This window comes from Microplitis demolitor, chromosome 4 (genome assembly GCF_026212275.2).
Source record: "Microplitis demolitor isolate Queensland-Clemson2020A chromosome 4, iyMicDemo2.1a, whole genome shotgun sequence".
NCBI lineage: Eukaryota > Metazoa > Arthropoda > Insecta > Hymenoptera > Braconidae > Microplitis > Microplitis demolitor.
The window spans coordinates 1-27187 of NC_068548.1; the positions used below are offsets into that span (position 1 = coordinate 1).

General features: G+C 26.9%; 6 protein-coding genes across 7 annotated transcripts; 3 read left to right on the forward strand and 3 right to left on the reverse strand.

The window, feature by feature from the left end:
* Positions 1–79: 79 nt before the first annotated feature.
* On the reverse strand, positions 80–820 carry LOC103572570 (proteasome subunit alpha type-2; the record flags this gene model as incomplete). Its single annotated transcript, XM_053738867.1, is given in 2 exon segments — positions 80–412; positions 661–820. Coding segments are annotated over 2 exon segments (374 nt in total), but the record flags the coding sequence as incomplete, so codon positions are not given.
* A 106-nt stretch (positions 821–926) lies between these two features.
* Positions 927–2807, forward strand: LOC103572569 (interleukin enhancer-binding factor 2). Its single transcript, XM_008551214.3, has 4 exons — positions 927–1088; positions 1399–1713; positions 1784–2348; positions 2426–2807. Exons 2-4 carry the CDS (start codon positions 1420–1422, stop codon positions 2710–2712), a joined length of 1146 nt encoding a protein of 381 aa, XP_008549436.1. The 5' UTR covers positions 927–1088; positions 1399–1419; the 3' UTR covers positions 2713–2807.
* A 121-nt stretch (positions 2808–2928) lies between these two features.
* Positions 2929–4352, reverse strand: LOC103572568 (uncharacterized). Its single transcript, XM_008551213.3, has 3 exons — positions 3991–4352; positions 3651–3921; positions 2929–3577 (listed from the first exon to the last, which is right to left on the reverse strand). The coding sequence occupies exons 1-3, from the start codon at positions 4113–4115 to the stop codon at positions 2930–2932; spliced, it is 1044 nt and encodes a 347-aa protein (XP_008549435.1). The 5' UTR covers positions 4116–4352; the 3' UTR covers position 2929.
* Positions 4353–4591: 239 nt separating this feature from the next.
* On the forward strand, positions 4592–10357 carry LOC103572587 (myb-like protein A). Its single transcript, XM_053738865.1, has 7 exons — positions 4592–4844; positions 5048–5123; positions 5304–5448; positions 5537–8161; positions 8429–8808; positions 8898–8994; positions 9091–10357. Exons 3-7 carry the CDS (start codon positions 5326–5328, stop codon positions 10231–10233), a joined length of 4368 nt encoding a protein of 1455 aa, XP_053594840.1. The 5' UTR covers positions 4592–4844; positions 5048–5123; positions 5304–5325; the 3' UTR covers positions 10234–10357.
* A 217-nt stretch (positions 10358–10574) lies between these two features.
* On the forward strand, positions 10575–12815 carry LOC103572567 (CXXC-type zinc finger protein 1). The gene is made up of 5 exons (XM_008551212.2): positions 10575–10717; positions 10783–10904; positions 10991–11081; positions 11196–12116; positions 12196–12815. Exons 1-5 carry the CDS (start codon positions 10691–10693, stop codon positions 12712–12714), a joined length of 1680 nt encoding a protein of 559 aa, XP_008549434.1. The 5' UTR covers positions 10575–10690; the 3' UTR covers positions 12715–12815.
* Positions 12816–12893: 78 nt separating this feature from the next.
* LOC103572566 (apoptosis-inducing factor 3) lies at positions 12894–15767 on the reverse strand. Of its 2 annotated transcripts, none has more exons than XM_008551211.3 (4): positions 15335–15767; positions 13620–15245; positions 13265–13529; positions 12894–13084 (listed from the first exon to the last, which is right to left on the reverse strand). In XM_008551211.3, exons 2-4 carry the CDS (start codon positions 15199–15201, stop codon positions 12913–12915), a joined length of 2019 nt encoding a protein of 672 aa, XP_008549433.3. In that variant the 5' UTR covers positions 15202–15245; positions 15335–15767; the 3' UTR covers positions 12894–12912. The 2 variants fall into 2 exon arrangements, with proteins under 2 accessions (XP_008549433.3, XP_053594841.1); XM_053738866.1 differs by having other exon boundaries at positions 13069–13084; positions 13254–13529; positions 15335–15760.
* Between the last annotated feature and the right edge of the window lie 11420 nt (positions 15768–27187).

Genomic DNA, 27187 nt, shown 5'->3' on the forward strand with positions numbered 1-27187 from the left:
GTAAAAAATATTAATTTTCAAATTTAATTTAATAAATAACAATTTTAGTTATTATTATTATTATTATTACAATAATTACCCTGATTGAGTGTATTCTTGCATAAGCATAGCAACTCTTTGTACCAATTGAGCAGTAGGAATTGGCTCACGATAAATCAAAAAATATTGTTGAGCCATTTTTCTAGCTTGTTTAACAAGTAAACGATAATCTGGGCCCATTCCACTGTAAACCATCCCAATGTGCTTCGTAATCATTTCAACTTTACAAAGACTATGTTCATCATATAATATTGATTTATGTTTATTTTCAGTTGCTAGTACAACACCATTGCAGGCTTTTATTCCAACACTAGGTGCACCAGCAGCCACTGCAGCAAGAGCATATTCTATTTGAACCAATTTACCCGAAGGACTGAAAATATCATAATAGTTAAAAAAATTTTAAACCTTATTTTTATCATTATCATTATCACCACTAATTATATTTATTTTATTTTATTTATTATAATTAAAATTACATTGTGGAGTTGAGGTTAGAAGTTTACTAAAACTATCAAGTTAAAATCAATTGATTGATGTTCAATGAAAAATATAAATAAATAATACTGACAACAATGATAATAGTAATAATTAATTTATATAATTATAAATATTAATTACCTAAAAGTTGTTAAAGAAAAACTGTATCTCTCAGACGCCATGACAATCACTTTTTCGATTCAATCATAAATTTTTGTTGTTTGATGTAAAGCGGCTTTGCATATGTGTATGTTGTGTATTAATATAGAAAATTATCACTAGAGAGCAGCTCCTGAGCAAAAAGTGAGGTTCAGAAAGAGTGAGAGAGAAAGTGAGAGTTATATTGAATAATTACCAACAAAACAAATTTTATAATTCTAATGTACAAATATTTGGTATTATGTATTTGGTAAACCTGACTGCAAACCGGGATCCATTTGTCCTGGCATCTGACTCGCCGAGTACATTACATACAATTACATATCCATATAACTTGATTCGTATATCGTGTGCAATCGTATGCTTGGTGTGTGAGCTGTGTAAGCTGCAAACTGCTGCAAACTTTGACGGTGAGATTTTTTTAAATTTTTATATTTCATATTAAATAATAATAATCCGTAAGTAATATTACAATTAAACTTATTATGGTTTCTTTTTTTTTCTTTTTTTTTTTTTTATATATATATGTGGCTTTAACTAAATATATTATATTGTATTTGATACTATAGATAAACATGTATATTGATTTTTATATTTACAGTATAGTATAATTATGGTTAGATATAGAATATAGGTATATTTTTTTTTATGACATTACACTTATATTGCTATTTCTGTTAAATGTATTGTAAATATTTTTTGTTTTTATTTATGTTATAGATAAAATTAAAAGTAAATAAAATGGTTAGAGGAAGAGGTGGAATTATTCGAGGCCGAGGTGGAATTGGTCGTGGAATGGGATTTATAAGAAAACAATTTATTTTACGGCATTTATTTGATTATACTCTTTGTGAAGCAGCATTTCCTCCAGTAAAACCTATGCCTGATGAATCGGATTTTACAATGGCATTATTGAAAAAAAATTCTGACATGTGTCCGACTCCTAAAGAGCAAACTGCTATTTTAGATCTTACTGTTAAATTACAAAGTGTATTGGATAATTTAATTGTAGCTCCAGGAACTTTTGAAGCTTGTGTAAGTATTTTTAATAATAATATTTATTTTTATTAATATATAATAATAATAATAATAATAATAATTACAGCAACTCGAAGAAGTAAGAAAGGTAGGCAGTTTTAAAAAAGGTACAATGATTAAGGGCCACAATATTGCTGATATTGTTGTTATTTTAAAAACTCTACCAACAAAAACAGCAGTTGAAGCTCTTGGCAATAAAGTTTATTTAGATTTAAAAACAGTTAATCCAAAAGATATATTTAAATTAACTCAAACTGAACGTGGTTTTGATATTTCTAATAATGAAGCATTGGTTAAAGTTTTAATAACAACACTACATCAAAATTTACGTAAACTTGAATCTGATCAGCATATTGATGTTAAAATTTGCCAAGGTCATTTAGCTGCCATACGACATTCACGTTGGTTTGAAGAAAATGCTCATCATTCTAGTATTAAAATTTTAATTAGATTGCTTAGAGATTTAAGAAGCAGATTTGAAGGTTTTGAACCACTTTCACCATGGATGCTTGATCTTTTGGCTCATAATGCTATTATGAATAATCCTGGTAGACAAGCATTACCAATAAATCAAGCTTATCGACGAGTTCTTCAACTTTTATCATCTGGACTTTTTTTACCAGGTTCAGCAGGTAAATTCAAATTATAATTTATATTTTCATTATTATTATTATTATTATTAATATATTTTTATTTTTAAATTATCAAGGTATATCAGATCCATGTGAAAGTGGAAATATTAGAGTACACACAGCAATGACTCTTGAGCAACAGGATTTAGTATGTTTGACTGCTCAAACTTTATTACGGGTATTAGCTCACGGTGGTTATCGTCCTCTATTAGAGGGTGCTAATAAATTAGCTGTTGAAATGAGTGTTTGGCCAGGGGGTGTTGTCGCTAGTCCTTTGGACAAAGCATACGAGCCTCCAACTGATCAAGAACAACAAGAAGACATGGATGAAAGCAATGAAGAAATGATGACTGATACTACATAAATTATTTTTTTTTTATTTTTTAAATATAATAATAATAATAATAATAACGATGCTTCAATAAATATTTCATTTCTACATTCTCTAAATTATACATATATATGCATTAAATCATTATAAATATTCAATCATTGTAATCAATTAATTTAAAAAAATTTTTTTTTATTTTTTAAACATGATTTTATTAATCAAGTTGCTTATTAAAATAATAATAATAAAATTATAAACAAGGATTATGGTCAGATGACATACTGACTCGAGCACAATTAACTCTAAGGTTGCCAGGTGGGACTTGAATTCTAAAAAGTTTACCTTCAGGCATACAAACGCAAACTTTATATTGTGATAAACTAGATGCATCATTATTACTATTGCTTGACACAAAACCTTGTACGATAGGTATTTTTTTAGTGTCTAAATAAACACCTTTTGCTGCATTTAGTACAATAGTATCGTTACTTTTAAGTCGTACTTGATTATCAGCCATCCAAATTATTTTTTTACTATCCATAACAAGACTTTCAGCTCCATGCATTGTAACCTCTCGATTAGAATCAATATTTAAAGTTTCATTAATTGGTGCAATAATCCGGTGAGTTTGTGCTACTCTAACATTTATTCTTCCAACACCGCTAGGTAATCCGAAATTCGGAAAATCAGTTGAAAAAAATGCATCTCCAGTTCTATAATCTTTTATCTCAAATGATTCAATTTGTGATACAGTTGTACCATTTTGTAGAATCCACAAATTACCTCGAGAATGATCATGACGTCGATTTTTCACACTTAAATGTATACCCGAATCATCACCAGACAATTCCATTGGCTCATCTCCATACCCTTGGCATACACCTTCATCAATGCAAACCTTTATTATTAAATAAATAATTATTATTAATTATTATTATTATTATCAACAATAACAATAATATAGTTTTTACCCGATCAAGATCAGTTTTTCCGTAAAATTTAACAAGATTTTCATTTGAAATTATTTCAAGAGATTCCATTCCCTGAGACACTCTTAAAACAGAAATAATTGTTATACTTAGAAGAAGATTACTAAAACCTATCATTGCAAGAATTAATGTCAATGCCCAAAGACAATAGCGTTTTTTATCATTATCAAATGACTTGGAAGATGAAGAAAGATCTTGAGATACAGAACGTGATGGAGATTTTGAACGTTTATTAAATGTTGTTATATCCGTACTAAAAAAATAAAAACAATATTTTTTTTTCCCCTCTTCTTAATAATCATTATTTTAATTAAAATTTTACCTGGAAGATGTATGATTACGTCCAATATTTTTTTTTAAAAGAGGGCCTTCACTATTTGACAAATTATCCTCAGTTTTTGACATTGATGGTGAGCCAGCATCACAAGGCTCCAAAAAACTCGACATAATATTTAATTTTAATAATATTATAACTTTTAAATTTTTATAATAAGAAATTAAAAAAATTATTATTTTCTGTAAAAGTATGTATCAGTATAATTTTATTTATAATTCAAATAGATAACAGTGCCTACCACCATCATCTATAAAAGAGAACAGAACCAAGAAAGCTTAAAAGCTTTGTTGTAGTATTAGCGCTTGCGCTATTAGTTCTAGTTATTGAGCTTTCATTTCTACATCCCACTCTTTTACTCTTTTTTTTTTTGCAAGCTTAAGATAGAAATTTATTGAAATTCATATGGACAACGGTAGTTGAAATTATTCCCGCGAATATTTAAAAAAAAAAACTCATCTAACATTACCAACAATTGTTAAAACCACATTAAAAAAAAAAAAAATCTACATATATATTGTATACTTTTACTCCACTAATGTGTTGTCATTGTATAAAATATATTATTTTTGACTTAAACAATTTAATACAAAATTCTGTTAATATCAATAAATATAAATATTTTTAATAATAATGTACTTAAAATTTAAACATATAAGTATATTGTTGTATAGGTTGTAAGTTGTATGTTTAGTTGAGTTTAGTTATGTAGGCAAGTACAGGCAAGCAGATGGCTGCTGATGAATATATATAGGTATAGGGTGTATAGGGTATAATACTATGTACTATAGGTACAGTGTACAGCTTTAAATCTTTAGCTTGCGTTAGTGCGGTGAGTGTAGGTGAGTGCCGTGAGCAGCCGTGAATGCTGAATAGGTTGATGATGCAAATGGCGTTGTTTTTCAGACTCTAAAAATTAATTTTAACCTTTAACGATATATTATTTTTATTTATTTATTTATTATTATTATTATTATTATTTTTTTATCAAAATAAAAATAATAGTTTAAATATAACTTTAATAAATTTAAATAATGTTATATAGTTACATAAATATCAAGTTGTATTTACATGGTGTTGTTGATTGATAAATGGACATGATAATTATTATTTGATATGAGGTTAGTATACTTGTATATATACATATTTTATTGTATTATTTAGAGATATACTAAACATGAAATTTTATATATATTTTTATTATTACAATATTGATATGTCAAAAAGTAATATATAAGTTTATTGTATAATAATAATAAAAAAAAAAAAATAATAATAATAATAACAATTCAAATTTATAGATAAATAAAATATAGACAAAGGATGTCATCGGAAAATAATAAAGTACAAAAACCTTGTGTTTTTTGCAATGATCCTGAAAATAATGAGATAAAATATGGTAAAATTTACCAACATAATGAAATCATCACTCATTATTATTGCCTGGTAATTATTTTATAATAATAATAATAAATTATAAATACAAAAAAAACTTAATATATAAAATAATATAATATTTATTATTATTATTTAGTTATTGTCATCAAATATGCAGCAAAGAGGAAAAGATGAAGAAGGTATACTTGGTTTTTTACCAGTTGATATTCAACGTGAATTAAATCGAGGAAAAAGGCTCAAGTGTTCGTTTTGTGGTAAAAAAGGTGCAACATTGGGTTGTGTTAATAAAAAATGTAAAAAAGTATTCCATTTACCGTGTGGACTTAAAAATAATACACTTCATCAATTTTTTGATCAATTTAAGTCTTTTTGCCAAACTCATCGACCCATACAGCAAATTGATATAAGTGTACGTGATTCAACACCAGAATGTACAATGTGTTATATTTGTTATGATGTTGTATCACGTAAAGATATATATAAAACATTATGGGCACCTTGTTGCAAAAAAAATGCATGGTTTCATCGTGATTGTGTTCAACAATTGGCATTGAGTGCTGGTTATTTTTTTAAATGCCCATTATGTAATAATAAAAAAGAATTTCAAACTGCCATGCAAGAATCTGGTATATTTGTTCCAAGTCAAGATGCGTCATGGGAATTAGTACCAAATGCATTTCATGAATTACTTTATCGACATAATAGATGTGATGCTAATGAATGTAAATGTCCTTTGGGTAGAGATCACATCAGTACCAATAACCCTGAATGGGAATTAATTCTTTGTCGTACTTGTGGTTCACAAGGTACCCATGTTACTTGTGGCAAACTCAAATGGCCTAAAATTTCATGGGATTGTAATGATTGTCTTTCAATACTTTCTAAAAATTTTAACGAAACAACAAGTAATAATAATAATTATAATGCTGCTACTACTACTACTACCATTGTAACTACTATTGATTCTGATAACGATGTTGATATTGATGAGGATGATGATGATGATGACGATGATGATGACGATGATGATGATGATGATGACGAAGATGATGATGATTCAGAATCTGATATTTCACTTGGTCATAACTCAGCATGTAATTTAATTAATAAAATAAATATTTCATCAATAAATTTAAAACCAGGACCTAGATCTGCAAAGCTCAAACAACTTCACAAGACTGTTAAAATATTACCAGAATTACCGGCAACAATTGAACAATTAAATAATATCCTAGATGAACAACAAGCTAAAAATTATTTTCAACCAAATGTTTCAACATCTAAAAATCAATCAAATAACACTATAAATAATTTAAAAAATAGTCAACATTATCAAAAAGAAATTGAAAAAAATAATGAAAAAAAAAAAAAAAAGGAAGAGGAGGAGGAGGAAGAGGAAATATCTATTTTAGAAGTTAAAAAAATAGAAAAACCTTTGTCAAGAGTTGCAACATTAACTCAAAAAACAACATCCAATTTATTAAATAATAGTGAAAATGCTAATATAATTGATGAAATATCTTTTAACTCATCTGTCAATAAATATCCAGAGTTATCTATTGAACGGACTAAAAAATTAGGTTCAGAAACAACTCTATGCCAACAACGATTACGATTAGATAACGATAATATTTCGTCAATTTCACAACCTACTACTGCGGCTGCTATTCCTAATATCGATATTACTACACATCAAATACCTACTTCTCCAAGTGCACTTGAAAATAATAATAATAATAATAATAATAATATTAATAATAACAGAGTAGTTGAAGATGTTATAATAGTCGAGAGTGACGATGAAAATGATCAATTATTATTAACATCATCACAATCATTACAAATACCAGTAGTAACTGTAGAAAATACTTTATCATCATTATTAGTAAATAAACAAGTTGATAATCAACTTGATCAATTTTCAACACAATCAAAATTAGTTACAACAACAGAATCAATTGAAATAAATAATGATGTTATTATAAACTCCGAAGATTCTTTAATGAATATTAAAATAACAGGTGTAACTTCACTACCTCCAGAAGTATTCGCTCAAGTACCAGATATTTCAAACAATACTACAAATAATTCTATTGATTCAACAACTTTAAATCTTACACAAAATTTAATAAGTTCTTCTTCTTCTTCTTCTTCTTCTTCTTCTTCTTCTTCTTCTGCTTTATTCAATGTAAATAATCATTTTACTAGTACTGTCTTAACGGCTGTACCAGTAACATCTATATTTAACAAAAGAAAAGCTGATTCTCCATCAGTATTATCAAGATTAGTAGATAAAGTTAATGATGTTATTGATAAGAATAATAAAGAATTAATGAATGTATCTTGTCCAAAAAGACCAAGACAGGATTTATCATCCGAAAGTTATTATACTACTTCCAGTACTACTGCTACAACTACTACCATTATTACTACTACTCCTCTTACTACAAATACTTGTACAACTTGTATATCTTCAAATTCATTAAATGTTGCAACAAATATGATTACCACCACAAAATCTCAACAAAATTATTTTAAAAATTATTCAAAATCAATTAATTCTGATATTTCTACGTCAAATCAATACAACAATGGTATATCTTTAGCTAATTCAGCAGTCATTAAAGTTTATAATCAGCAATATATTGTTCCACTTGGTGAAACAACAGATGATAGTGCACCTACTATGTCAATAACACCTGAACAAACGATAATGAGTCTCAATGATATTTCATCACGATTATCTGGACAGCAAATTAATGTAAGTATACGAAAATATATTTATTTTAAAAATTATTATTAGATTTTTCTACTTTTTTTAAATTCATGATTTCATCATTATTATAAACAAAAAAAAATTAATAATAAATAAAAAGAAAAGTTAAAAATAATAAAAACAAAAATAATTAAAATGAATAAAATGATAAAGTTGTGAATTTATTATTATTGAGAATAATTTGCTAGGGAACATTGATTTATCATTGTTCCTCATGCATTTTCTCCTGTGTATAACTTGCAATTCTAACAGTCCGACGGGGATGCAGGCTCCAAACCTGCTGATGAACTCACTGTATGTCCAACCACAACAACGACAACAACACCATCATCATCACCATCACCAACAACAACAACAACCGATATCATCGTCAAACCCATACCAGAATTACATTCATCAGCAACAGGGGCAACCAGTGCCACTGAGACATCAGAGCTATCCACAACACCAACAGCAACAACAACAGCCACAGCAACAGAATCAGCTTTATTCTCCTCCATCGAGTTATTACAAAAATTATCAAGCCTGTCAAAGATATCAACAAAATCCCCAGATGATGATCCAGGTGCAGCCAGAACAAGGATTACAATTCCACGAACAAGAAAATACGATCATACAATCTCCGATCAAACGTAAGTACAATTTATACATAAATTAATATTATTATTATTATTATTGTAATTGATATAATCAACTAAAATCTTATAATTTATTTGATTAGCAATGACAACACCAGAAGTAATAGATTTGGATTAATAAAACATAAAGTATCATTACGTGATTTAAAATTTCGTGTTTGTTCTGGTAATTCCATTGAGGTAAGTTTTTTTTTCTCTCGATTGTATTTGACAATAAATTTATTAGTAAACTTTATTTTATGACTAATTTTTTTTTTTTTTTTTGTTAATTTACAGATAACTATGGATGATAATTATAGAATGAATGTAAATTTAGATACCGCGATAAAATCTTCAATTAATGGTCAACGTTTACGTTCAGGGCGTAGTGGTGTTTGTCTTGTCAAGCCAAGGTCTTCGCGGGTTCGTGGACCTAAATCAAAACGTAAAAATCATGAAGATTGTGTAAATTATAATTTAACAACTAATAATGATGATACTATCACTGTAGTTAATAACAGTTTAATATTAAGTAAAAATGATGATAGTGCTTCCAATGAAGAAATAAGAGACAGTAATAATATTTTATTATCATTAAATTCAACAAAAACAACAACAACAACAACATCAATACCAGCGGCATCTTATTCTGCGAGTAATAATAATGAATGCAATTTAGTAAATAATAAAAATTATAACAATCAAAGTCATCAGAGAGACACAGCTAAAGAGAATCTTGTACCTGATAAACTTTATCAACAATCCAATAATACTATTGATTCTCTGGCAAAACACGATAATAATAATGTTAACATTAAAAAAAGTCACGTTGAATTTATTAGACGTAAATTACGATCATCAAAACATTTTAGTGACATTGATGAAAATTTTACAGACACATCTTATAATAATAATAATAATTCTAATAATAATAATAATTCTAATAATAATAATAATAATAATAATAATAATAATAATAATAATAATAATAATAATAATAATAATAATGACGATGATGATGATGATGATGGTATACGTTGCCATGTTAGTATTGATTTAAATCGTATTAAATCACTGATTGATTTAAAACCAAATCTTTTTATAAAAAAAACACGTAGTTGGGATAAACTAATAAATTTAAATGACAATGAATTAAATTTAAAATTTAATAATTCAATCAGTGAAAGAAACAGAGGTTTAAAACGTAGTTATAGTTTTGATAATATTTCGTCATCAAATCATTATAAATTTATAACTCCTACTACTATTAATATTACTACTGCTAATAATACTGTTACAACAACAATAACAACAACAACAACAATGACTAATTTAAGTGATAATAATACGTTTTCATCAGAAATAATGTTTGATTCCCAACAAAGTAAAAAAATAAAAAAACGACGACGGAGTTTTAAAAAAAGTAACCGAGTTAGGTAAATAAATAGATAATAATATTATTATTATTATTATTATTATTATTATTATTATTATTATTATGTATATAATAAATATTTGATTTAAACGTAAAAAAACACAGTGTATTTTAATGTTATTTATTCAAATTTACACTTTTGACGCTTTTTTTTTCAATTTAAAAATTTTTTTATTACTATGATGTTGTATCGGTAATATAGAAAAGCATAATAATAATAATAATAATAATAATAATAATAATAATGATGATATAGTATAAGTATAATCGAACTGAAAACATTCGAGATGTGAAATGTTCGAGATTTTATGATTATAGAAAATAAATAAGTATAGGCAGTGTAAATATTAAAAATGGCCGACTATGTCAATAAATAAATTTCATCATTTGTACGTATAATAATAATATAAATTGTTATTCTTATTTATTTATTTGATATAAAAGTATATATATATTATAATTATGAGTAAAAAGAGGCATGGATTATCGGTAAGTATATTTATGATGAAATAAATTAAATATATATTTTTATTTAAATATTTATTATTGTTTAGAAAGAAGAAATTGCTAAGCAATTTATGTTACCAGAAAGAAAAAGTAAAATAGCAACGTTATTAAAACAAGATGGGCAAGCTTATTGTATTTGCCGTAGCTCAGATAGTTCACGATTTATGATGTAAATAATAATAATAATAATAATAATAATAATAATAATAATAACAACAAAAATAATTATAAACTAATTAATTAATGAATTTTTAGTGGTTGTGATGCTTGTGAAGAATGGTATCATGGAGATTGTATTAATATAACGGAGAAAGATGCCAAATATATAAAACAATTTTTTTGTGTTGTACGTACTTAACTTTAAAATAATAAATACTTGTATATATATATATACACATTAATAATAATAATAATAATAATAATAATAATAATAATATTTATTATTTTAATAATAAAATAGCGATGCAGAGAAGAGGATTCAACATTAATAACAAGATACAAGCCTCGTAAAACAGATCAAGAAGATCGTAGATTTAAAAAATATCGTGATAAAGATGGTCGAAGTGGTAATAGTGGTGGTGGTGCTGTTGCTGCTGCTAGTACTGGTCCTGGTGGTGGTGGTGGTGGTGCTGCTGCTGCTGGTGGTCGTCGTTATGAGTATGATGATCCGTGGGTTGGAGATTCATTGATAGTTAAAAAATCATCACAATCGTCAAAACGTTGTGGTGAATGTAATGGTTGTTTGAGAAATGAAAATTGTGGTAAATGTGATCCCTGCAGGCATCTTAAAAAATATGGACCATCGGTAAGACTTAAATTACGTTGTATACAGCGTACATGCCGATCTATTGGAGCAATACCATTAAAACCTTCAAAAAGTTTAGATAAAAATAGATTTGATAAACCAATTAAAAAACGTAAACGAGATTCAAGTAATGAAAGAACAGAACAGTTGTTGTATAATTTTTTAGATACTCCAAGACAATGTTATGGCCCAACATGTATAAGACAATCACGAGTTGGTAGTAAATATTGTTCAGATGAATGTGGATTAAAACTTGCAACTAATAGAATATATCAGGTATTACCACAAAGAATTCAAGAATGGTCATTAACATCTTGTGTCGCTGAACAAAATAATCAACATGCATTAGAATCTGTAAGAAAACAACAGCAAGATGTTAAAATTATTTTACAAGAATTAGATAAACGTCATGCTGAATTAGATCGTATTGTTGAGAGAGCTAAAAATGCAACTATTGATCCTAATTATGAAATAGATGATAATGATGATACTGAAATGAGTATGTATTGTATAACTTGTGGGCATGAAATACATTCACGTACTGCCATCAAACATATGGAAAAATGTTTCAATAAGGTAATATTAAATATATATATATATATATAAATATCAATAAATTATTTTATTAATTATTTTTTAATTATTATTGTTACAGTATGAATCTCAAGCGTCGTTTGGTTCGATTTTTAAAACTCGTATTGAGGGTCAAGTTATGTTTTGTGATTTTTTTAATCCCATAAATCGTACCTACTGTAAACGTTTACGTGTTCTTTGTCCTGAACATTGTAAAGATCCAAAAATAAATGATACTCAAGTATGTGGTTGTCCATTAGTAACAAATGTATTTGATATGACGGGTGAATTTTGTCGAGCACCGAAAAAAAGTTGTGTTAAACATTATGTATGGGAAAAATTACGTAGAGCTGAAATAGATATGGAACGTGTTAGACAATGGTTAAAAATTGATGAATTAGTTGAACAAGAACGTCAAATTCGTTCAAATATGGCAACACGTGCTGGTGTATTGGCATTGATGCTACATTCAACTTATAATCATGAATTAATGGAACAAATGACTCAAGAGCAAAATCGCGAGCAATTAAAAGCAATGGAAGAAGAACTCGAAAGAAGATATAGTCAATTTCATCAACGCAAACTTAAAACTAATGACTAATTAATTATTTTATTTCATTTATAATTTTTTTTTTCTCTAACGTCATATTGATAAGCTAACTTATCTTTATTAACAATTATAATAATATAAAAATTACAACAAATCGATTTTTTTTTTTTTTTTTTTTTTAATAAAAATTACAATTTTTTAAATCTTCTTTTTTTTTTTTTTTTTTTTTTTATATTATAGACATAAAAATTACATAGGACGGAAAAATCTCAAGTACTTGTGAAACTTGAATAAAAAATTAATTTTATATAATCTTTCATAACTATTATTATTATTATTGTTTAAAATTAACGTATGAAACGATTTGATATTTTGTTGCTGCTGTTGGTGTTTCTTTTGAAATCCAATGTTTTTATAAAACCTAAAAACGTTATTATTATATTGTTGTGATAGTTGTATTAAATATCAAAGAAACAAATACTGAATGAATTTAATTTGCTCGTGAAAAGTTAATAGTTTTTAAAATATATTAATATTTAATTTTAAATTAATTAACAAAAAATATTATATAAAAATATATACATATATACATGTATCTTACGAATTATTTAGTGTGTTAAATTTATCAGAAAAAATATTTTTTAACAATTCAACAGGTTTATTTCTCATCCAACCAATTGGATTATCATCGACTTGTTGTTCAGTCAATGTATTTCCTTCATAAATATATTCTGCAAAATCTGAGACAATTGGATCACTTCCTACACTACTCATAGCAATAACTTTACCATCTTTTATATAATAAGCAAAGAATTTAAAATTATCCAGTGATCCATAAATTTTAATACTTGATGCACGTCCATGACCTGTGAAAAAAAAAAAAAAACAATTTAATTATTATTATTATTATTATTATTATTATTGTTATTATTAGATTTTAAAAAATTTTAGTTTACCTGCATAACGGTAACTTTTTCCAAACAAGGTAGTCCAAAAATAAGGTACAACTCTCAAAGGTTTTTCTTTATTACAAATATTTAAAGCTGCAATTTTACCATGATATTGTGCTAGTGAATAATGACCTATAGCAGCTGGATTATTATCAGACACAAATACTGGAGCATAAGCAATATCACCACCAGCATATACATTATTAATATTAGTTTTTAAATAATTATCAACAATAATAGTACCATCATCACGTAAATTAACGTTTGAATTTTTTAACCAATCTGTATATGGAGTAGATCCAATTCCAATAATAACAATATCAGCTTTTAAGGTACTTCCATCAGTTAATTCAACAGAATTAACATTATTATTATTATTATCATTATCATTATCATTATCAATTGATTGATGATTAAATTTAACAATGTTTGTATTAAATATAAATTTAACACCTTTTGATTGATAATCATTAAGAATTATTTTTCCAATATCATCACCAAAAACATTAGAAAGAGGAATATTATTTTTTCCAACAACAGTTACAGATGCACATTTACCAATACAGTAAGCAGCAGCTTCCATTCCAATAAAACTTTGACCAAGAATAACAACATTTTTATCTAATGATAATTTATTATTTATTGCAACAGAATCTGAATAATTTCTCATAAAATATATATTATTTAATTGAATTCCTGGTATATTAGGTGAACGAGGTTTACTTCCAGTAGCTATAAATATATAATTATAATTAATAATATCATTATTATTTAATTTAACAAAATTATTATTTGTATCCAATTGAATTGCTTGAGTATTTAATTTTGTTATAATATTATATTTATCATAATAATTTTGTGAACGTAATAAAGCTTTGTTAATATCAAAATCCATTATTTTAGAAACTTTAACTCTATCATATGGTAATACTGATTCTTTACAAATCATTATTATATTTCCATTAAAACCTTGTTGACGAAGAGTATCAGCACATGTTGCTCCAGCTGGTCCACCACCAATTATAACAACTGTTGAACAATTATTATCATCATTTAATTCTCGGGGTAATGATAAAGATTTAATAATACGTCTATTATTTTCTAAATCTTTTTTACGTGCTTTAACAATTACTTGTCCATTATTATTAACAGTTACATTATAACATGGCAATGAATCTAAACCAGGATAATCTTCAATGTCACCTGTTTTAATATTAAAACAAGCTCCATGCCAAGGACAACGAATTCTACCATCTCCAAGAGCACCAGTATGTAATAGAGCACCATAATGAGTGCATTTAGTACCAATAGCATTTAGCTGACCTTTTTGTTTAATTAATAATATTTTTCCTCCTTTATTACTATCATTTTCTGATTTTAATTCCAACAGTTTCATTTGGTTATCTTCAATATCATTTTCATTACACACAATACCTTCTATATAATCATTATCGTTATCTCCAGATAATGCTGCTTCTGCTGTTGCTGCTGGTGATGATGATGATGGTGATGTAATCATTAAACCCGATTTATTATCATCACTATTTTTATTTTTCATGGAATATGATTTACTATTTTTACCACCCATATTTTTATTTTTTTTTTTTCAATAATTATAATTATGACACACAGCTGAACGTTAAAAATATATATGTAATAGAAAAAAAAATATATATATATATATATATATAATAAAACAATAAAAATTGATATATACTTACATATAAAAAATAAAATAATTTAAGTAATTTATTATTTACTATAGAACGCCAGTTAAATTATTAAATTGATTAGAAATGAATGTAACAAGTGATGTTGATCATTTATTTATTTATTTATTTATTTGAAAGTGAAAGTAGATCAAGTATTTAACCTTGTAATTGTGCAATATATGACAACTCCCATAAGTTTCCACAGTTTCTAATCCAAATCCAGATTCCGGAGACACGTTGACGATAGACGATATAGTGTATTGTATAGTAGTGATGGTAGTTATTGATAGTTATCTTCTCGCGCCAAACTACACGTTCAACACACATATGTAATATGTAATATGTAATATATATTAGTAGTATGTTTTAGTATTGCGCGCTACCTATATCACGAACGGGCAAACAGGGTAGTGAAAGACGGTGCGAGACACGCCCCTTTCCCTTCAATTTGACGGCAAATATACGTCAACTGCTGTTCAATGGTTGTGAGGTTTTCTTTTACTACATATATATATAAATAGGTAATATACTTACATATGTATGTATGTACGGTATGTATACCACTTTGAGTAAAAATTGACTGAAAGTTTACCGCAAAGCTTGCTGCTATTCAACAATCAACACTTGTTGGCATTTTGTTGCCATCTGTTACTGGCCGCAGATTATTTCTGTAAAATTTCACTTTTTAAGTTGACAAAAATTTATAAAAATATAAAAATGATATTACGGCCGTATTAATATATTAATAAAATCACACAACAAGTATACAATTATATAATTAAGTATACTATATTATATATTTAAATGTAAATATGTCTGATTGCTGTGATGCTGTGAATAAAAGAAAGAAAATCCGTCGAATTGGATAGTAGAGAGATAAAGGATAAGATCGAGCAAATCGCAGACGAAGCTTTCCAAGGTTTTCGAGCTGCACAGAGCTGCACAAAGCTCCACAAAGCTGCACAGTTTGCAATTTTAATACCAGAATTACGAAAGTCCTCACTGGCCTCTCATATAATCTTTCCTCTTTGTATTTTTTTTTTCCCTTCTCTCATTTTCAATAATACTTTTTCACTTCCTCATCATGTTTATGTCTCGTCTTTATACATACCAGTAAATTCACTGAATTTGCATCCCCATTCCCTTTTATTTTAATATTTTTTTTCTTTTTCTACTGTAGCAGTGGTGATGGTGATGGTGGTTATAGCGGTTATAGTGAATGCTCAGATGTCGCTTATTAAAAATTCTGAAAAGCTATCGAGTCAATCCTTGCATACCCTCATACCCCTCGTACTACTCTCTATACACTCTGTACTGCACTGTACTGTACTGTACTGTACTGTACTCTTTATTATATATATATTTTCATCTCGTTCACTCTCGCTACCATTCGCTACTGTTGTAGTCTTTGTAATCTATCTTGATGTTTGTTTCGATTATCGTCGAAACAATATTCATTTTTACATGGGAATTATAATAAAAATATATACCTATATAAAAAAAAAAGTTACGCGTCTCGAATAAAATATTAGAATATTTTTCTACGTACTGATAAACGATAATTGGCAATATATATATTCATACATGTACATGAAAATTTTAATATTTTTTGAGGATTTTTAGAGGTAATGAAAAAAAAAAATAAATAAATAAATAAATAAAACAAAGAAGGTAATATTTATTTATAGAAAATATGTGAATTATATGAAAATATATTATTATATATGTAAATCTATATTATTAGGTAAACTGTAATTACGGCGGATTAATAATTTTAATAAAATGTAAAAATTTAAATACAAAATAGGGTCTGACTGGAAGAATCAGGGGATCAGAAAAAGGAAAAGAAAAATAAAGTAAATGTGGTTAATTGTATAATAATATAAGTATATGCGGTATCACATCATACGAGTTAAAAGATTAAATAAAACGAGTAGGAAAATACATAGCTAAGTAGATCGTAAAATTGTTTAAATTACCAAGAGAGATAGTTAAGCAGCACTATTAGCTACTGTAGACCCTGTTAACTATTATAGTCTGAAAGACGAATGACGCGAATGACCAAGTAGAAAAACGACCAAGTCTTCCGAAGATATTTAACACTGTCGTGTTCATTTTACAGAAAACTCCTAATGCTTTTACTGCCTGTCGTAAATAAAAAAATTATATTAAATAACGTTAAATTACTTATTTCAACATTTTTTTTATCAAGTTTAATTTTCGTCATTTAGTTAAAATTATTTGAAACCTCCTTTATGAGGTACCTTTTTATCTCATTAAATAAATCACTGCGTCAGTATTCTGTTGTACATATATACAACCCATCTCGAAGACATGTAGTAAAATTAATTAAAAAAAAAAAAAAATCTACAATGTAGTAAAAGAAAATGATTAAGTCGATTAGGGTATTAGGGCAGACAAAGTCATTGTATTTTCCGACAAAGTTTTTTTTATTTTTTATTGTTTTTTTTTTTTTTTTTTTAACATTTTTTATCGCTGTGGCTTTACTTAATTTACTCTATTTTTCTAGTACTTATAAAATAAACTATTTTCGTTAAGATCATTATTTCCTTTGCCTTTGACGCTAAACATCAGACTTTGAGAATCACCACTTTCTTAAATTATTATATATTTTTATTATACTTACTTTGTCCAATAGTTTTATTATTATTTATTATGGTATAGGAACATAAAATAATTTTATTGAAAACGAGTAAAGTCGATATGCACAAGCGCTTGAACAATCAAAGTCTCTGGTAGCTATACATATACTATATACTATATCTCATATGAAAAGGTTTAACGCTTGACGCGTTAGGGCATCCCAACGTGTCACAAGCTCCGATGAACATACTCCTTTACTAGTGATGCTGGCGATGCTGCTCAATGCTGCTCAATCCTGCTATTACTGCTGCTGTTGTTGTTGCTGCTGATACTGTACTGGTACTGGTACTGGTACTGGTACTGGTGCTGGTGCTGAAGCTTCTCACTTTATCGAGACAACTATAGTATATATACTTGTACCCAGCCTACAGCCTACACGTTATGTTGACAAGCGCCAGTGTAAATTATTAGTTTTACCTTTTTACTATAACTACACATACATCACACAATCACTATACCCATTATATATATATTCTTACCTGTATAAATTCAATGTGTGTGTTTATTATATGCATATATATTCGTAGACATTGAGTATTAACTTTTATTGGTGCTACAAAAATAGATCTTTGATGTATTATATACGTATAAACGTCCCATCGAGCTATTTAACTTGACTCACACAAGTACACTTTGCCGATTTTTGTTATTATTATTGTTGTTTTAATAATAAACTATAAAAATTATTAATAGTAGCCTAAAATTTTGAAAAAAAAAAAAAAAAAAAAAAAACTAATAATAACATATTATTATTACTATTATTATTATTATTATTGTTGTTGATAATGTATATGCAGTTGACAAATATGTAGCAATCTAAATCACAGTTGAATGAATATGAAGTAAAAATGTTTTTTTGCAAAAGCATTGAGAGAGAGGCTTTGCCGAAGCGTGACGATAAACGTTTCATATTGTTCCAACTTGTGTATGCGAGACGAGTGAAATAATAGGAAAAAATAAAAAAATGAAACGGGGTAATATACTCCGTGGTAGGAATTCTGATTGCGCAAACTAAAAACATTCTAGATGACTTAAAATTCCATTAAAAAAGAAATAACGATGACATACACACACACACACACACACACACACATATTCACGTGCATAAAAAACAATAAAAAATAAATATATTTAATGCAGCAAAAAATAAAAGAGGAGGTAAAAACGGATAAAAAACGATTAGAATATACGCTAAAGAAGAAGAATATTCAATTTAATTCATAAAAAAGTCCTCAGAGACATTTTAATGTTCTGAGATTAAATAACGAGAGCCTTCTCTTCCTCGTTGGATAAATTATCGAGGTTCTAATGGACCGGAAATTATTGGATTTTCCTCGTTAGAATTTACACAAATGGCTTTGTCATTTTATTCGTTTTAATCTTTTTTTTTTTTTTTTTTTTTTTTTTTTTTTTTTTTAATTCCAATGTCGTTCATGAATTAAATATTTTACAAAGTAGTTATATATATATACATATAGCCTTTAATAGAGTAATTAAATTAATTGCTATTTCGTATAATCATCATGCACAATTGCCAACTAAATGTATAGTTAGACGTATAAAATGTGATTTTTCATCAAAATTTGGCTCATCGTAACACGTAATGAATTAACATATTCATAAAAAAAAACATTAACTTATTATTATTATTATTATTATAACCATCATATATCTCAATTGTTAATAAATTTATATTATACATATGTAATTGTTATGTCTTTTACTTTTATATATATTTGTGTGAGAATGTGTGTTGATTGGACATAAATAAATCAGTATGACGAATGACTCTAGACTCCTTGGCAGCATAGCCGTTTAATTTGACAGACCCCAGCGTTAGCTTAATTACATTCCATACTATTCTCATTGTTATACATATCTTAAGTCCAAAGTTATATATGCTGCTTCTCTCTGTGGTAATTTTATTTTCAATTATTGAATTAAGAGTGATTAAATATTAAATAGAAATTGGTAGATTTTTAAAAAATAAAAAAAGCAAGAAAAAAAATAAATAAAAAACATCAAGCCTATTTATATATTTTAAACAATATTAAGAGAAGACATATTTCTTGACATTTATGTTGAATGAGTTTACTGAAATATATTGTTAAATATGGAATAATAATATTTCGAGGTGAATTTGAATAACGGTAGTTGTTGGTCAAAGTCTAAACTCAAGGGAGATTGTAGGTATACATAAGGGAATATCAGTTTCGAAAGCGTATACGCGAGGGCTTTTCTGTTGGCGTTGGTTTGAATTTGTTGGTGCTCATGATGCTATACATATATATAATACCATAATAAAAGAAAAGTATATAGTGTTTGAGTGAGAAAGTTAAATCGCGAACCCAGGACTATTGCCAAAGTTTTGAGATATACGAATACTTGTTTTTGTAAAATTGTGCGCAATGCAGAGTACTGTGTCCTACACTCGTTCACTTTACAAACTACATAAAACGTTAAATTCAATGTTACGTAGGTTGTATAATATATACACCGAGCATTGATAAACGTTTGTTCATCGTAAGGTACAAGGGATTTAGATCACCTGAGCCAGCCTTATATATTATTAATATATAGATATAATATATTTTACTTTTGAGTCTTATTTATTTTTTTAGTAATTGTTGTTGTTGTTGTTGTTGTTGTTACTATTATATCATTTCATCTCATTAATTAGTATAAAAATTAATAAATAACTTTTATATGTTTTGAAGATATAAATCATTGGATTTACAATAAATATGAAAATTGTTATCTTGAATTAGCTCTAATCTATGTATAGAATATTATATATGATGACAACTAAACATATTATACAATACATTGAGTGCAGAGAGTGTATAGGTTTGTATAGGACTGTGAATATTTAAGGATATTTCCTGGTGGAAATGAAGCAGCAGGCGAGTACTTTAGTATACAAGTAGGTAAATGTATACATGAAGCAGCATGAAGCAGCAGTAGCAGGCAAATTTAAACGTGAGTAGAGCCGATTAGTTCCAGAGCTTTATCGTTTAACGCGAGTTTACTGCCACCCATGATGACGTGCCGGTTAAGGGTAACTATTCCCTCGAGTTACTTTGATAGTAAAACCCACCTGTCGCCGTACACTCGAAAGCTGCTAGCCTTCTAGTTAGCCTTTAAACCCCAAAATCACCTCATTTTTATCCCACTATTCATTATATAATATCTATACATATTTATCTATCTATTATAAACACTCGAAATTTTATATACATGATAAACTTTTTATTTTATTAACTGTTTAGTAATTTATTTTTAAGCTTTGATTTAAACGCTTATTTATTATGATTATTTTAATAATTCAGTATTATACTATTTCCCGGTATAAACACACGCTTGATTCTTAGACAATGGTTAAATCCCAAAATAATAAGACAATGAATAGTCTTACTTGGAAAAGTTCGGTGATGCATATATTACTGCTAGATGTTAATCTTTCGTTTATAATTATTCGTGCGTAAATTATTTATCCAAATAAATGTTGTATTCGGAATGATAAGTCGGTAAGATAAAATTATAAAGAGAGTTATTCTTTAATAAAATATTCAACACAATAGCTTGCTTTTATAATAAAAATTAAATTATTATTCTAATTAATGAAACAAAAAAAAACTTTTTTACTTTTTATACATACATATATATATATATATAAGAAAAGAGAGAGAGATAAAAAAATAAATTGAGTGTACAGAAATTGGTTAAAGCACGGATAGTGTCACTGAAAAACAGCAGGTCGATAAGATTAATCCGAAAAACGTCAACATTTTTTTTTGTCATCTCGACGAATTGGACAATACCGAAGCTACAATTTAGAAGATTGACGATCTAATAGAGGATGAGAAGTTAAGTCAAGTTCTTCAAGATTACCTATTTGTCTTTTTCTATTTTACCATTTGACTGATGAAAATATACATCATGATTTTTCGTTATAGACCAGAAAGCAATTGCGTTTCAGATTAACAAAAGAAAATAATAATAATAATAATAATAATAACAATAACAACTTGCAATGTTTTTTACAGCAACAAATGATTTTATAATGATTAATATCGTTAATGGCAATAACAAATTTATTTGAGATTTATAGGATTAGTTTCTTCAAATATTTCATAATAATTTTACAAGGATTAGGATCGTCAATAATAACCGGTAAGCTTAGAAATAATTGCCTAAGAATTTAAGTTTTGACTTTAAAGAAGAAAGTACCAGAGTACCGAAGCCCTGATTAAAAGAAATGATTCGAAACGATTTGCAATATTAAATGCCCATAAGAAGGGTGATTCAAAAGCATTAAAAAGTATTTAAAAAATTTTTTTTTTCTAATCGTTTTAAATCGTTTCTTTTAATAAGGCAAGTCTTGTCGTCGTCATTGTAGTTGAATATAAGGGGTGTAGATGAGAAGGAAAGACAAAAATCATGTTAGAAATTTCATCGAGTTTGTGCTAGCTGGCTTTTCCATTCTCTATCTCTTTAATTCTCATATTGTACTTGAATTATATATCCGTTTGTATGACGAACGGATGGTAGTCCCCTTGTGACCTGTTTGTGAAGTTTATCGCCGCCCTTTTCATGTTCAAAGTCCCTTAAAATGGTGCAAAAAAAAAAAAAAATATATCTATATATAAATTACTTGTATCAGAAAAGCCAGAACAATTAATAAATCAACTTAGTCAAGTTTGGGCCAGTTTTTATATAGTAGTACAGATTGCATCTGAGCTGTAATTATGTTGATGCTATACGATCAATATGATTTTTATTTATTAAAATTATAAAAAAAATTGTTTTACAGTGTATATTTAAAAATTATAAAAATGTCATTTTTTTTTTAAATTAAATTTAAGTGTGTTAAAGAAATGTCAAACACTTAATTTTATTTTTCTTTGTCTACTTATATTTGATTATATCATTTCTTTTGGTAGTTATTATTGGCGTGGATAGATAAAGGAAATTTAATATACTGATTGTGAGATTTACCCAGAAACGCATATCACAGAGAAATAGGTGGGTGAGTAACTTTGTTGGCAAGTTTTCAGCAAGCTTCAGAGTTTTAGTAATGCAGAGAATAATAGCAAGTCTCAGGTGGCGGGTGGTAGGTACACATCAACGTTTAAAACAATGACGGTTATTGTCTGTTCTGGATGAAAGACGTCCAAATTTTTACGTCGTAGTACAACATATTAGTATATATGTCTTAAAAATTTTATGTAATAATTAATATACGTATGTATATAAAAAAAATTCAGATAATATGTATCGTAGGTTAGGTAAATAAATTTTTAGGATTAGGTTAAAGCCTCTCACATAAAAAAAAAAAAAAATAAATAAATAAATAAATAAATTAGTAAATAAAAATAAAATTTAAAATATATATATTTTTTTGTAAATGAAATTTGCTTGTAATGCGATTTATCGTAATATTTAAGTGACAAGAGACAAGTCCTTGTATTAGCATAGTCCTGACTAAGCATAAATACTCCAGTCCCCAGAACCCCAGATACTTGAATATAACATACTTGTATATTCTTTGTACTGGAAATAATATATTAAATATTAAAATGTGTTATAGTAATAAATGAAATATATAAAAGATTTAATTTAAATAAATCCTATAATTATTATATAATAGTCTGATATGTAATTTTATTATATACCACTTAGTATATATATAATTATAATAAATAAACATTGTGATGATATACTGACATACTATATTACTCAGTATTTAGCGTTATGTTATAGGTTATAGGTATTGCATTATTCCATCATATAGTATACTTATTACTTACAATTACAATACAACTTACAATGACTGCTTATAACACAAAAGCGCGTTAATAATTGTATCGGGCTGCGTTGGGCACATCGGGATACTGTAAAACTGCATGGTTTAAAATTTAAAAAGTAAGTACCCAATAAAATAATTTTTTTATAAAATTAGCTGACGTTTTATAACCCGGTCAATGAAAATTATTAATTTTGAATGGTATCTAGTGTCTCCTGGATAAATTAAAAATTATTACTTCTTAAAAGGGCAAGTTAGTTGTTATTACAACTCAGAAATTTATTATAATAAAAGACATAATTAATTTAATTATGGAATGAATCGTGTTTATGCAATAATAGTTAAATGAGTGTATAAGTAAAGTTGATAAAAGTGAAAAGTTTAAAAAAATAAAAGTTTCTAAGTGTCATATAGTATAAATAAAAATATATCCATTTTTTTTTTTTTTTTTTTTTTTTTAATAAGTGAAGTTTTTAATAGTTTAAGTAACTAAATCCTCATTGGAGAGATTAAAATGTAACAACCGTACTATATATATACAATAAACTTTAATGGAAGAGTAGTAGCTGAGGTAAGTCACTATTATTTAATCGTCAAGTTAATAAAAAATAATAATCATTAGGTTAATTAGTTATTTGGATTTCTCACAAGTTATTATTGTATTTATATATAAACATCAGCACATCCTAATATCATTGACTCATAAAAAATAATATCAGATTAAATATATATCTAAAATAACTTCAATAATAATTGTTAAGTAATGCTCTTATATAAAAACATTGAAATATATATGTCAGTGGAATTGTTAACTTTTAATAATTAAAATTATTTTTGGCAAACATCTTGATAGTCTTTGTAAATAGACCACCACTTAGAGTCAAATAATGTAATATAAATGTATATGTTATTTAATATTCCAAGTTTATTATAAAAATGTTTATGCAGTCGTTATGAGAATTTCCTTGTTAAATTTATTTAACTTAGAAAATGTGTCCAAGTGACAAAATTAAAATACTTGTTTCAATTAAAACGTACGTGTCCTATTCCTACTGGAGTTTATTGCTAAAATGCTAAAGCTGGACCTGGATGGTACGTGCCAGAGACTGCCAGCTACTGCCAGCTACTGCTAGCTACTGCCAGCGACAACAGTAGTGGATGACTAAACTCTATATACTTTTGTGTTACTACTACTACTACTACTACTACTACTACTACTACTACTACTACTCCGCCTAACGTTGCTACTTATTTTTTCTCTTTCTTTTTTACTCTCTTTTACTCTCCGTTACTAAAACTTTAATGGAATTGCATTTACTTAGAATTTAAAGCTCCGGCAACCCGCGTGCGTCTACTTGATCATCATATACATATATATACACTTACACATATACTTTATCGTCATTACCATTGCCATTGCTGGTGTCGTTGTATGATGATGCCAAAGACATGCAAACTTAACAAAAGTTAATGAGAAAGACGATTTTCAAAATTTTTATTAATCTTAAATTTAAATAACTCTATATTGACCAAGTTTATATACATGGATACATTAGAGTTAAAACTTTTTAATAATTTTAATTCGACGATAAAAGCATATAAAAGTAGATTTATGTAAGCTAATCTTGTATGCATGTCCCGAATATCTCATTTATTCTCATTGACCCGGTATATATACGAATGTCATATCTTAAACGTGTGTCTTATGCTTGATACAATGTAAGATTATGTATATCATTAGTTATAATTTTACATGAGATTTTAAACTTTTAATATATATAATATTTTATGAATTATCATAATTATTAATATTTTTTTTTTAATTATTAATGGATTTATTTAATTTAATGGATAAATTATTTCCGAACGATTAGTCAGCAACAGCAACAGCATCAGGGAAAAAATAATATCCATCAGTTAAAATTTAAATGAAACGATGATAGTTAATAATCTGTGGTATAGTAGTATCTTTCTAGTTGAATAAACTAAGAGATTTTCAGGCAGCAAGAACACTATAGTCTATTAAAACAAACGAGTTATTAAATAGATGATTTAACGCTTAAATTTAATCATGCGTAGAGATATGATGCGGTTATTATATATATCCTTTATAAGACTCCGTCATCTGGTCACCCTTGTCGTTTTTATATAATATCCAACACCAGTATATATATATATATATATATAGTGAATAATGATACATCCCTCCTACTTTTGCTCTTTTACAACCAGCTATTTACCGACTCCTTCTCATCATCCTCCCTAAAGAGATATACTCCTTCAATCTGTATACTAATGAGGGGTTTCACTCAAGTTTCTAACATAAAGAAAGAAAAACATACTTTTATGATAATATACATGATTTTTTTAACTCATTTTCTATCACCATAAAAAATATAACTATTCTACCAATAAAAATATTTTGAATATATATATATATATATAGAATGGATTATAATCGAACGAATCTTTTAACAACTTTTTCAGAAACAGCTGCGAAAAACATTAAAATATTGAAAAATTTCAATCAATATACTAATGCAGTCCCAGTATCAAACTATATACACGAATTTACAATTGTTACCATATATATATATATATCTTATTTTTGAGTGGTTTGACGTTAAAAAAAATAAAAAAAAAAAATTAAACCAAGATAGTAAAAAAAAAAAAAAAATAAAATGATGAATGTTTAGAAGATAAATTTAAAAAATGCATATAAGAAGACCCTTTTACAACCGACCGTTATATTAGAGTTATATCAAAGACATTTTGCCGTGAATGATATTGCCTTTATTCGTTTCTTTTTGTATAGTGTATGTATTTTTTTTCTTCTTCTCTGAGAGGGTAGTGTTTATTGAAAAGTCAATAGGACTATAACTTTGATTATATTTTTTACTTTCGTTTTTTACTGTTCTCATGATATATTTATATACATTTGTCATTTATTTTTTTTTTTTAAATAAAAGTATTGTTTGTTTTATTACAAAAATAATAATCCTCATTTAGTCTATGAAATGAGTGAATATATTCATTATTATAATAATAAAAAAGTATTTTCACATTCTGTTATTGTATAAAGCGAAATAAGGGTAGCAGGTATTTCTAAGTAAAATAGCATTATCTTGATAACACATCTGTCTAAGGGTTATACATACTTTGACTACGTCACAATAGGTCACAGGAAGAGTTATCTCTTTGTTTAAAGCTGTCTAGACTATAAATATACATATGTATATATGTACTGAAAGAGAGAGAATACGAAGCATGTAGATGTGCATAAGGATGATGAGGTAGTATTAGGAAAATAATGACGATGATGAGGGAGCTAAATTGAAAACTACTGCAGGCGTCTTAGCGTAGTTCGAATTCGAAACCTACTCCTTCGTTCG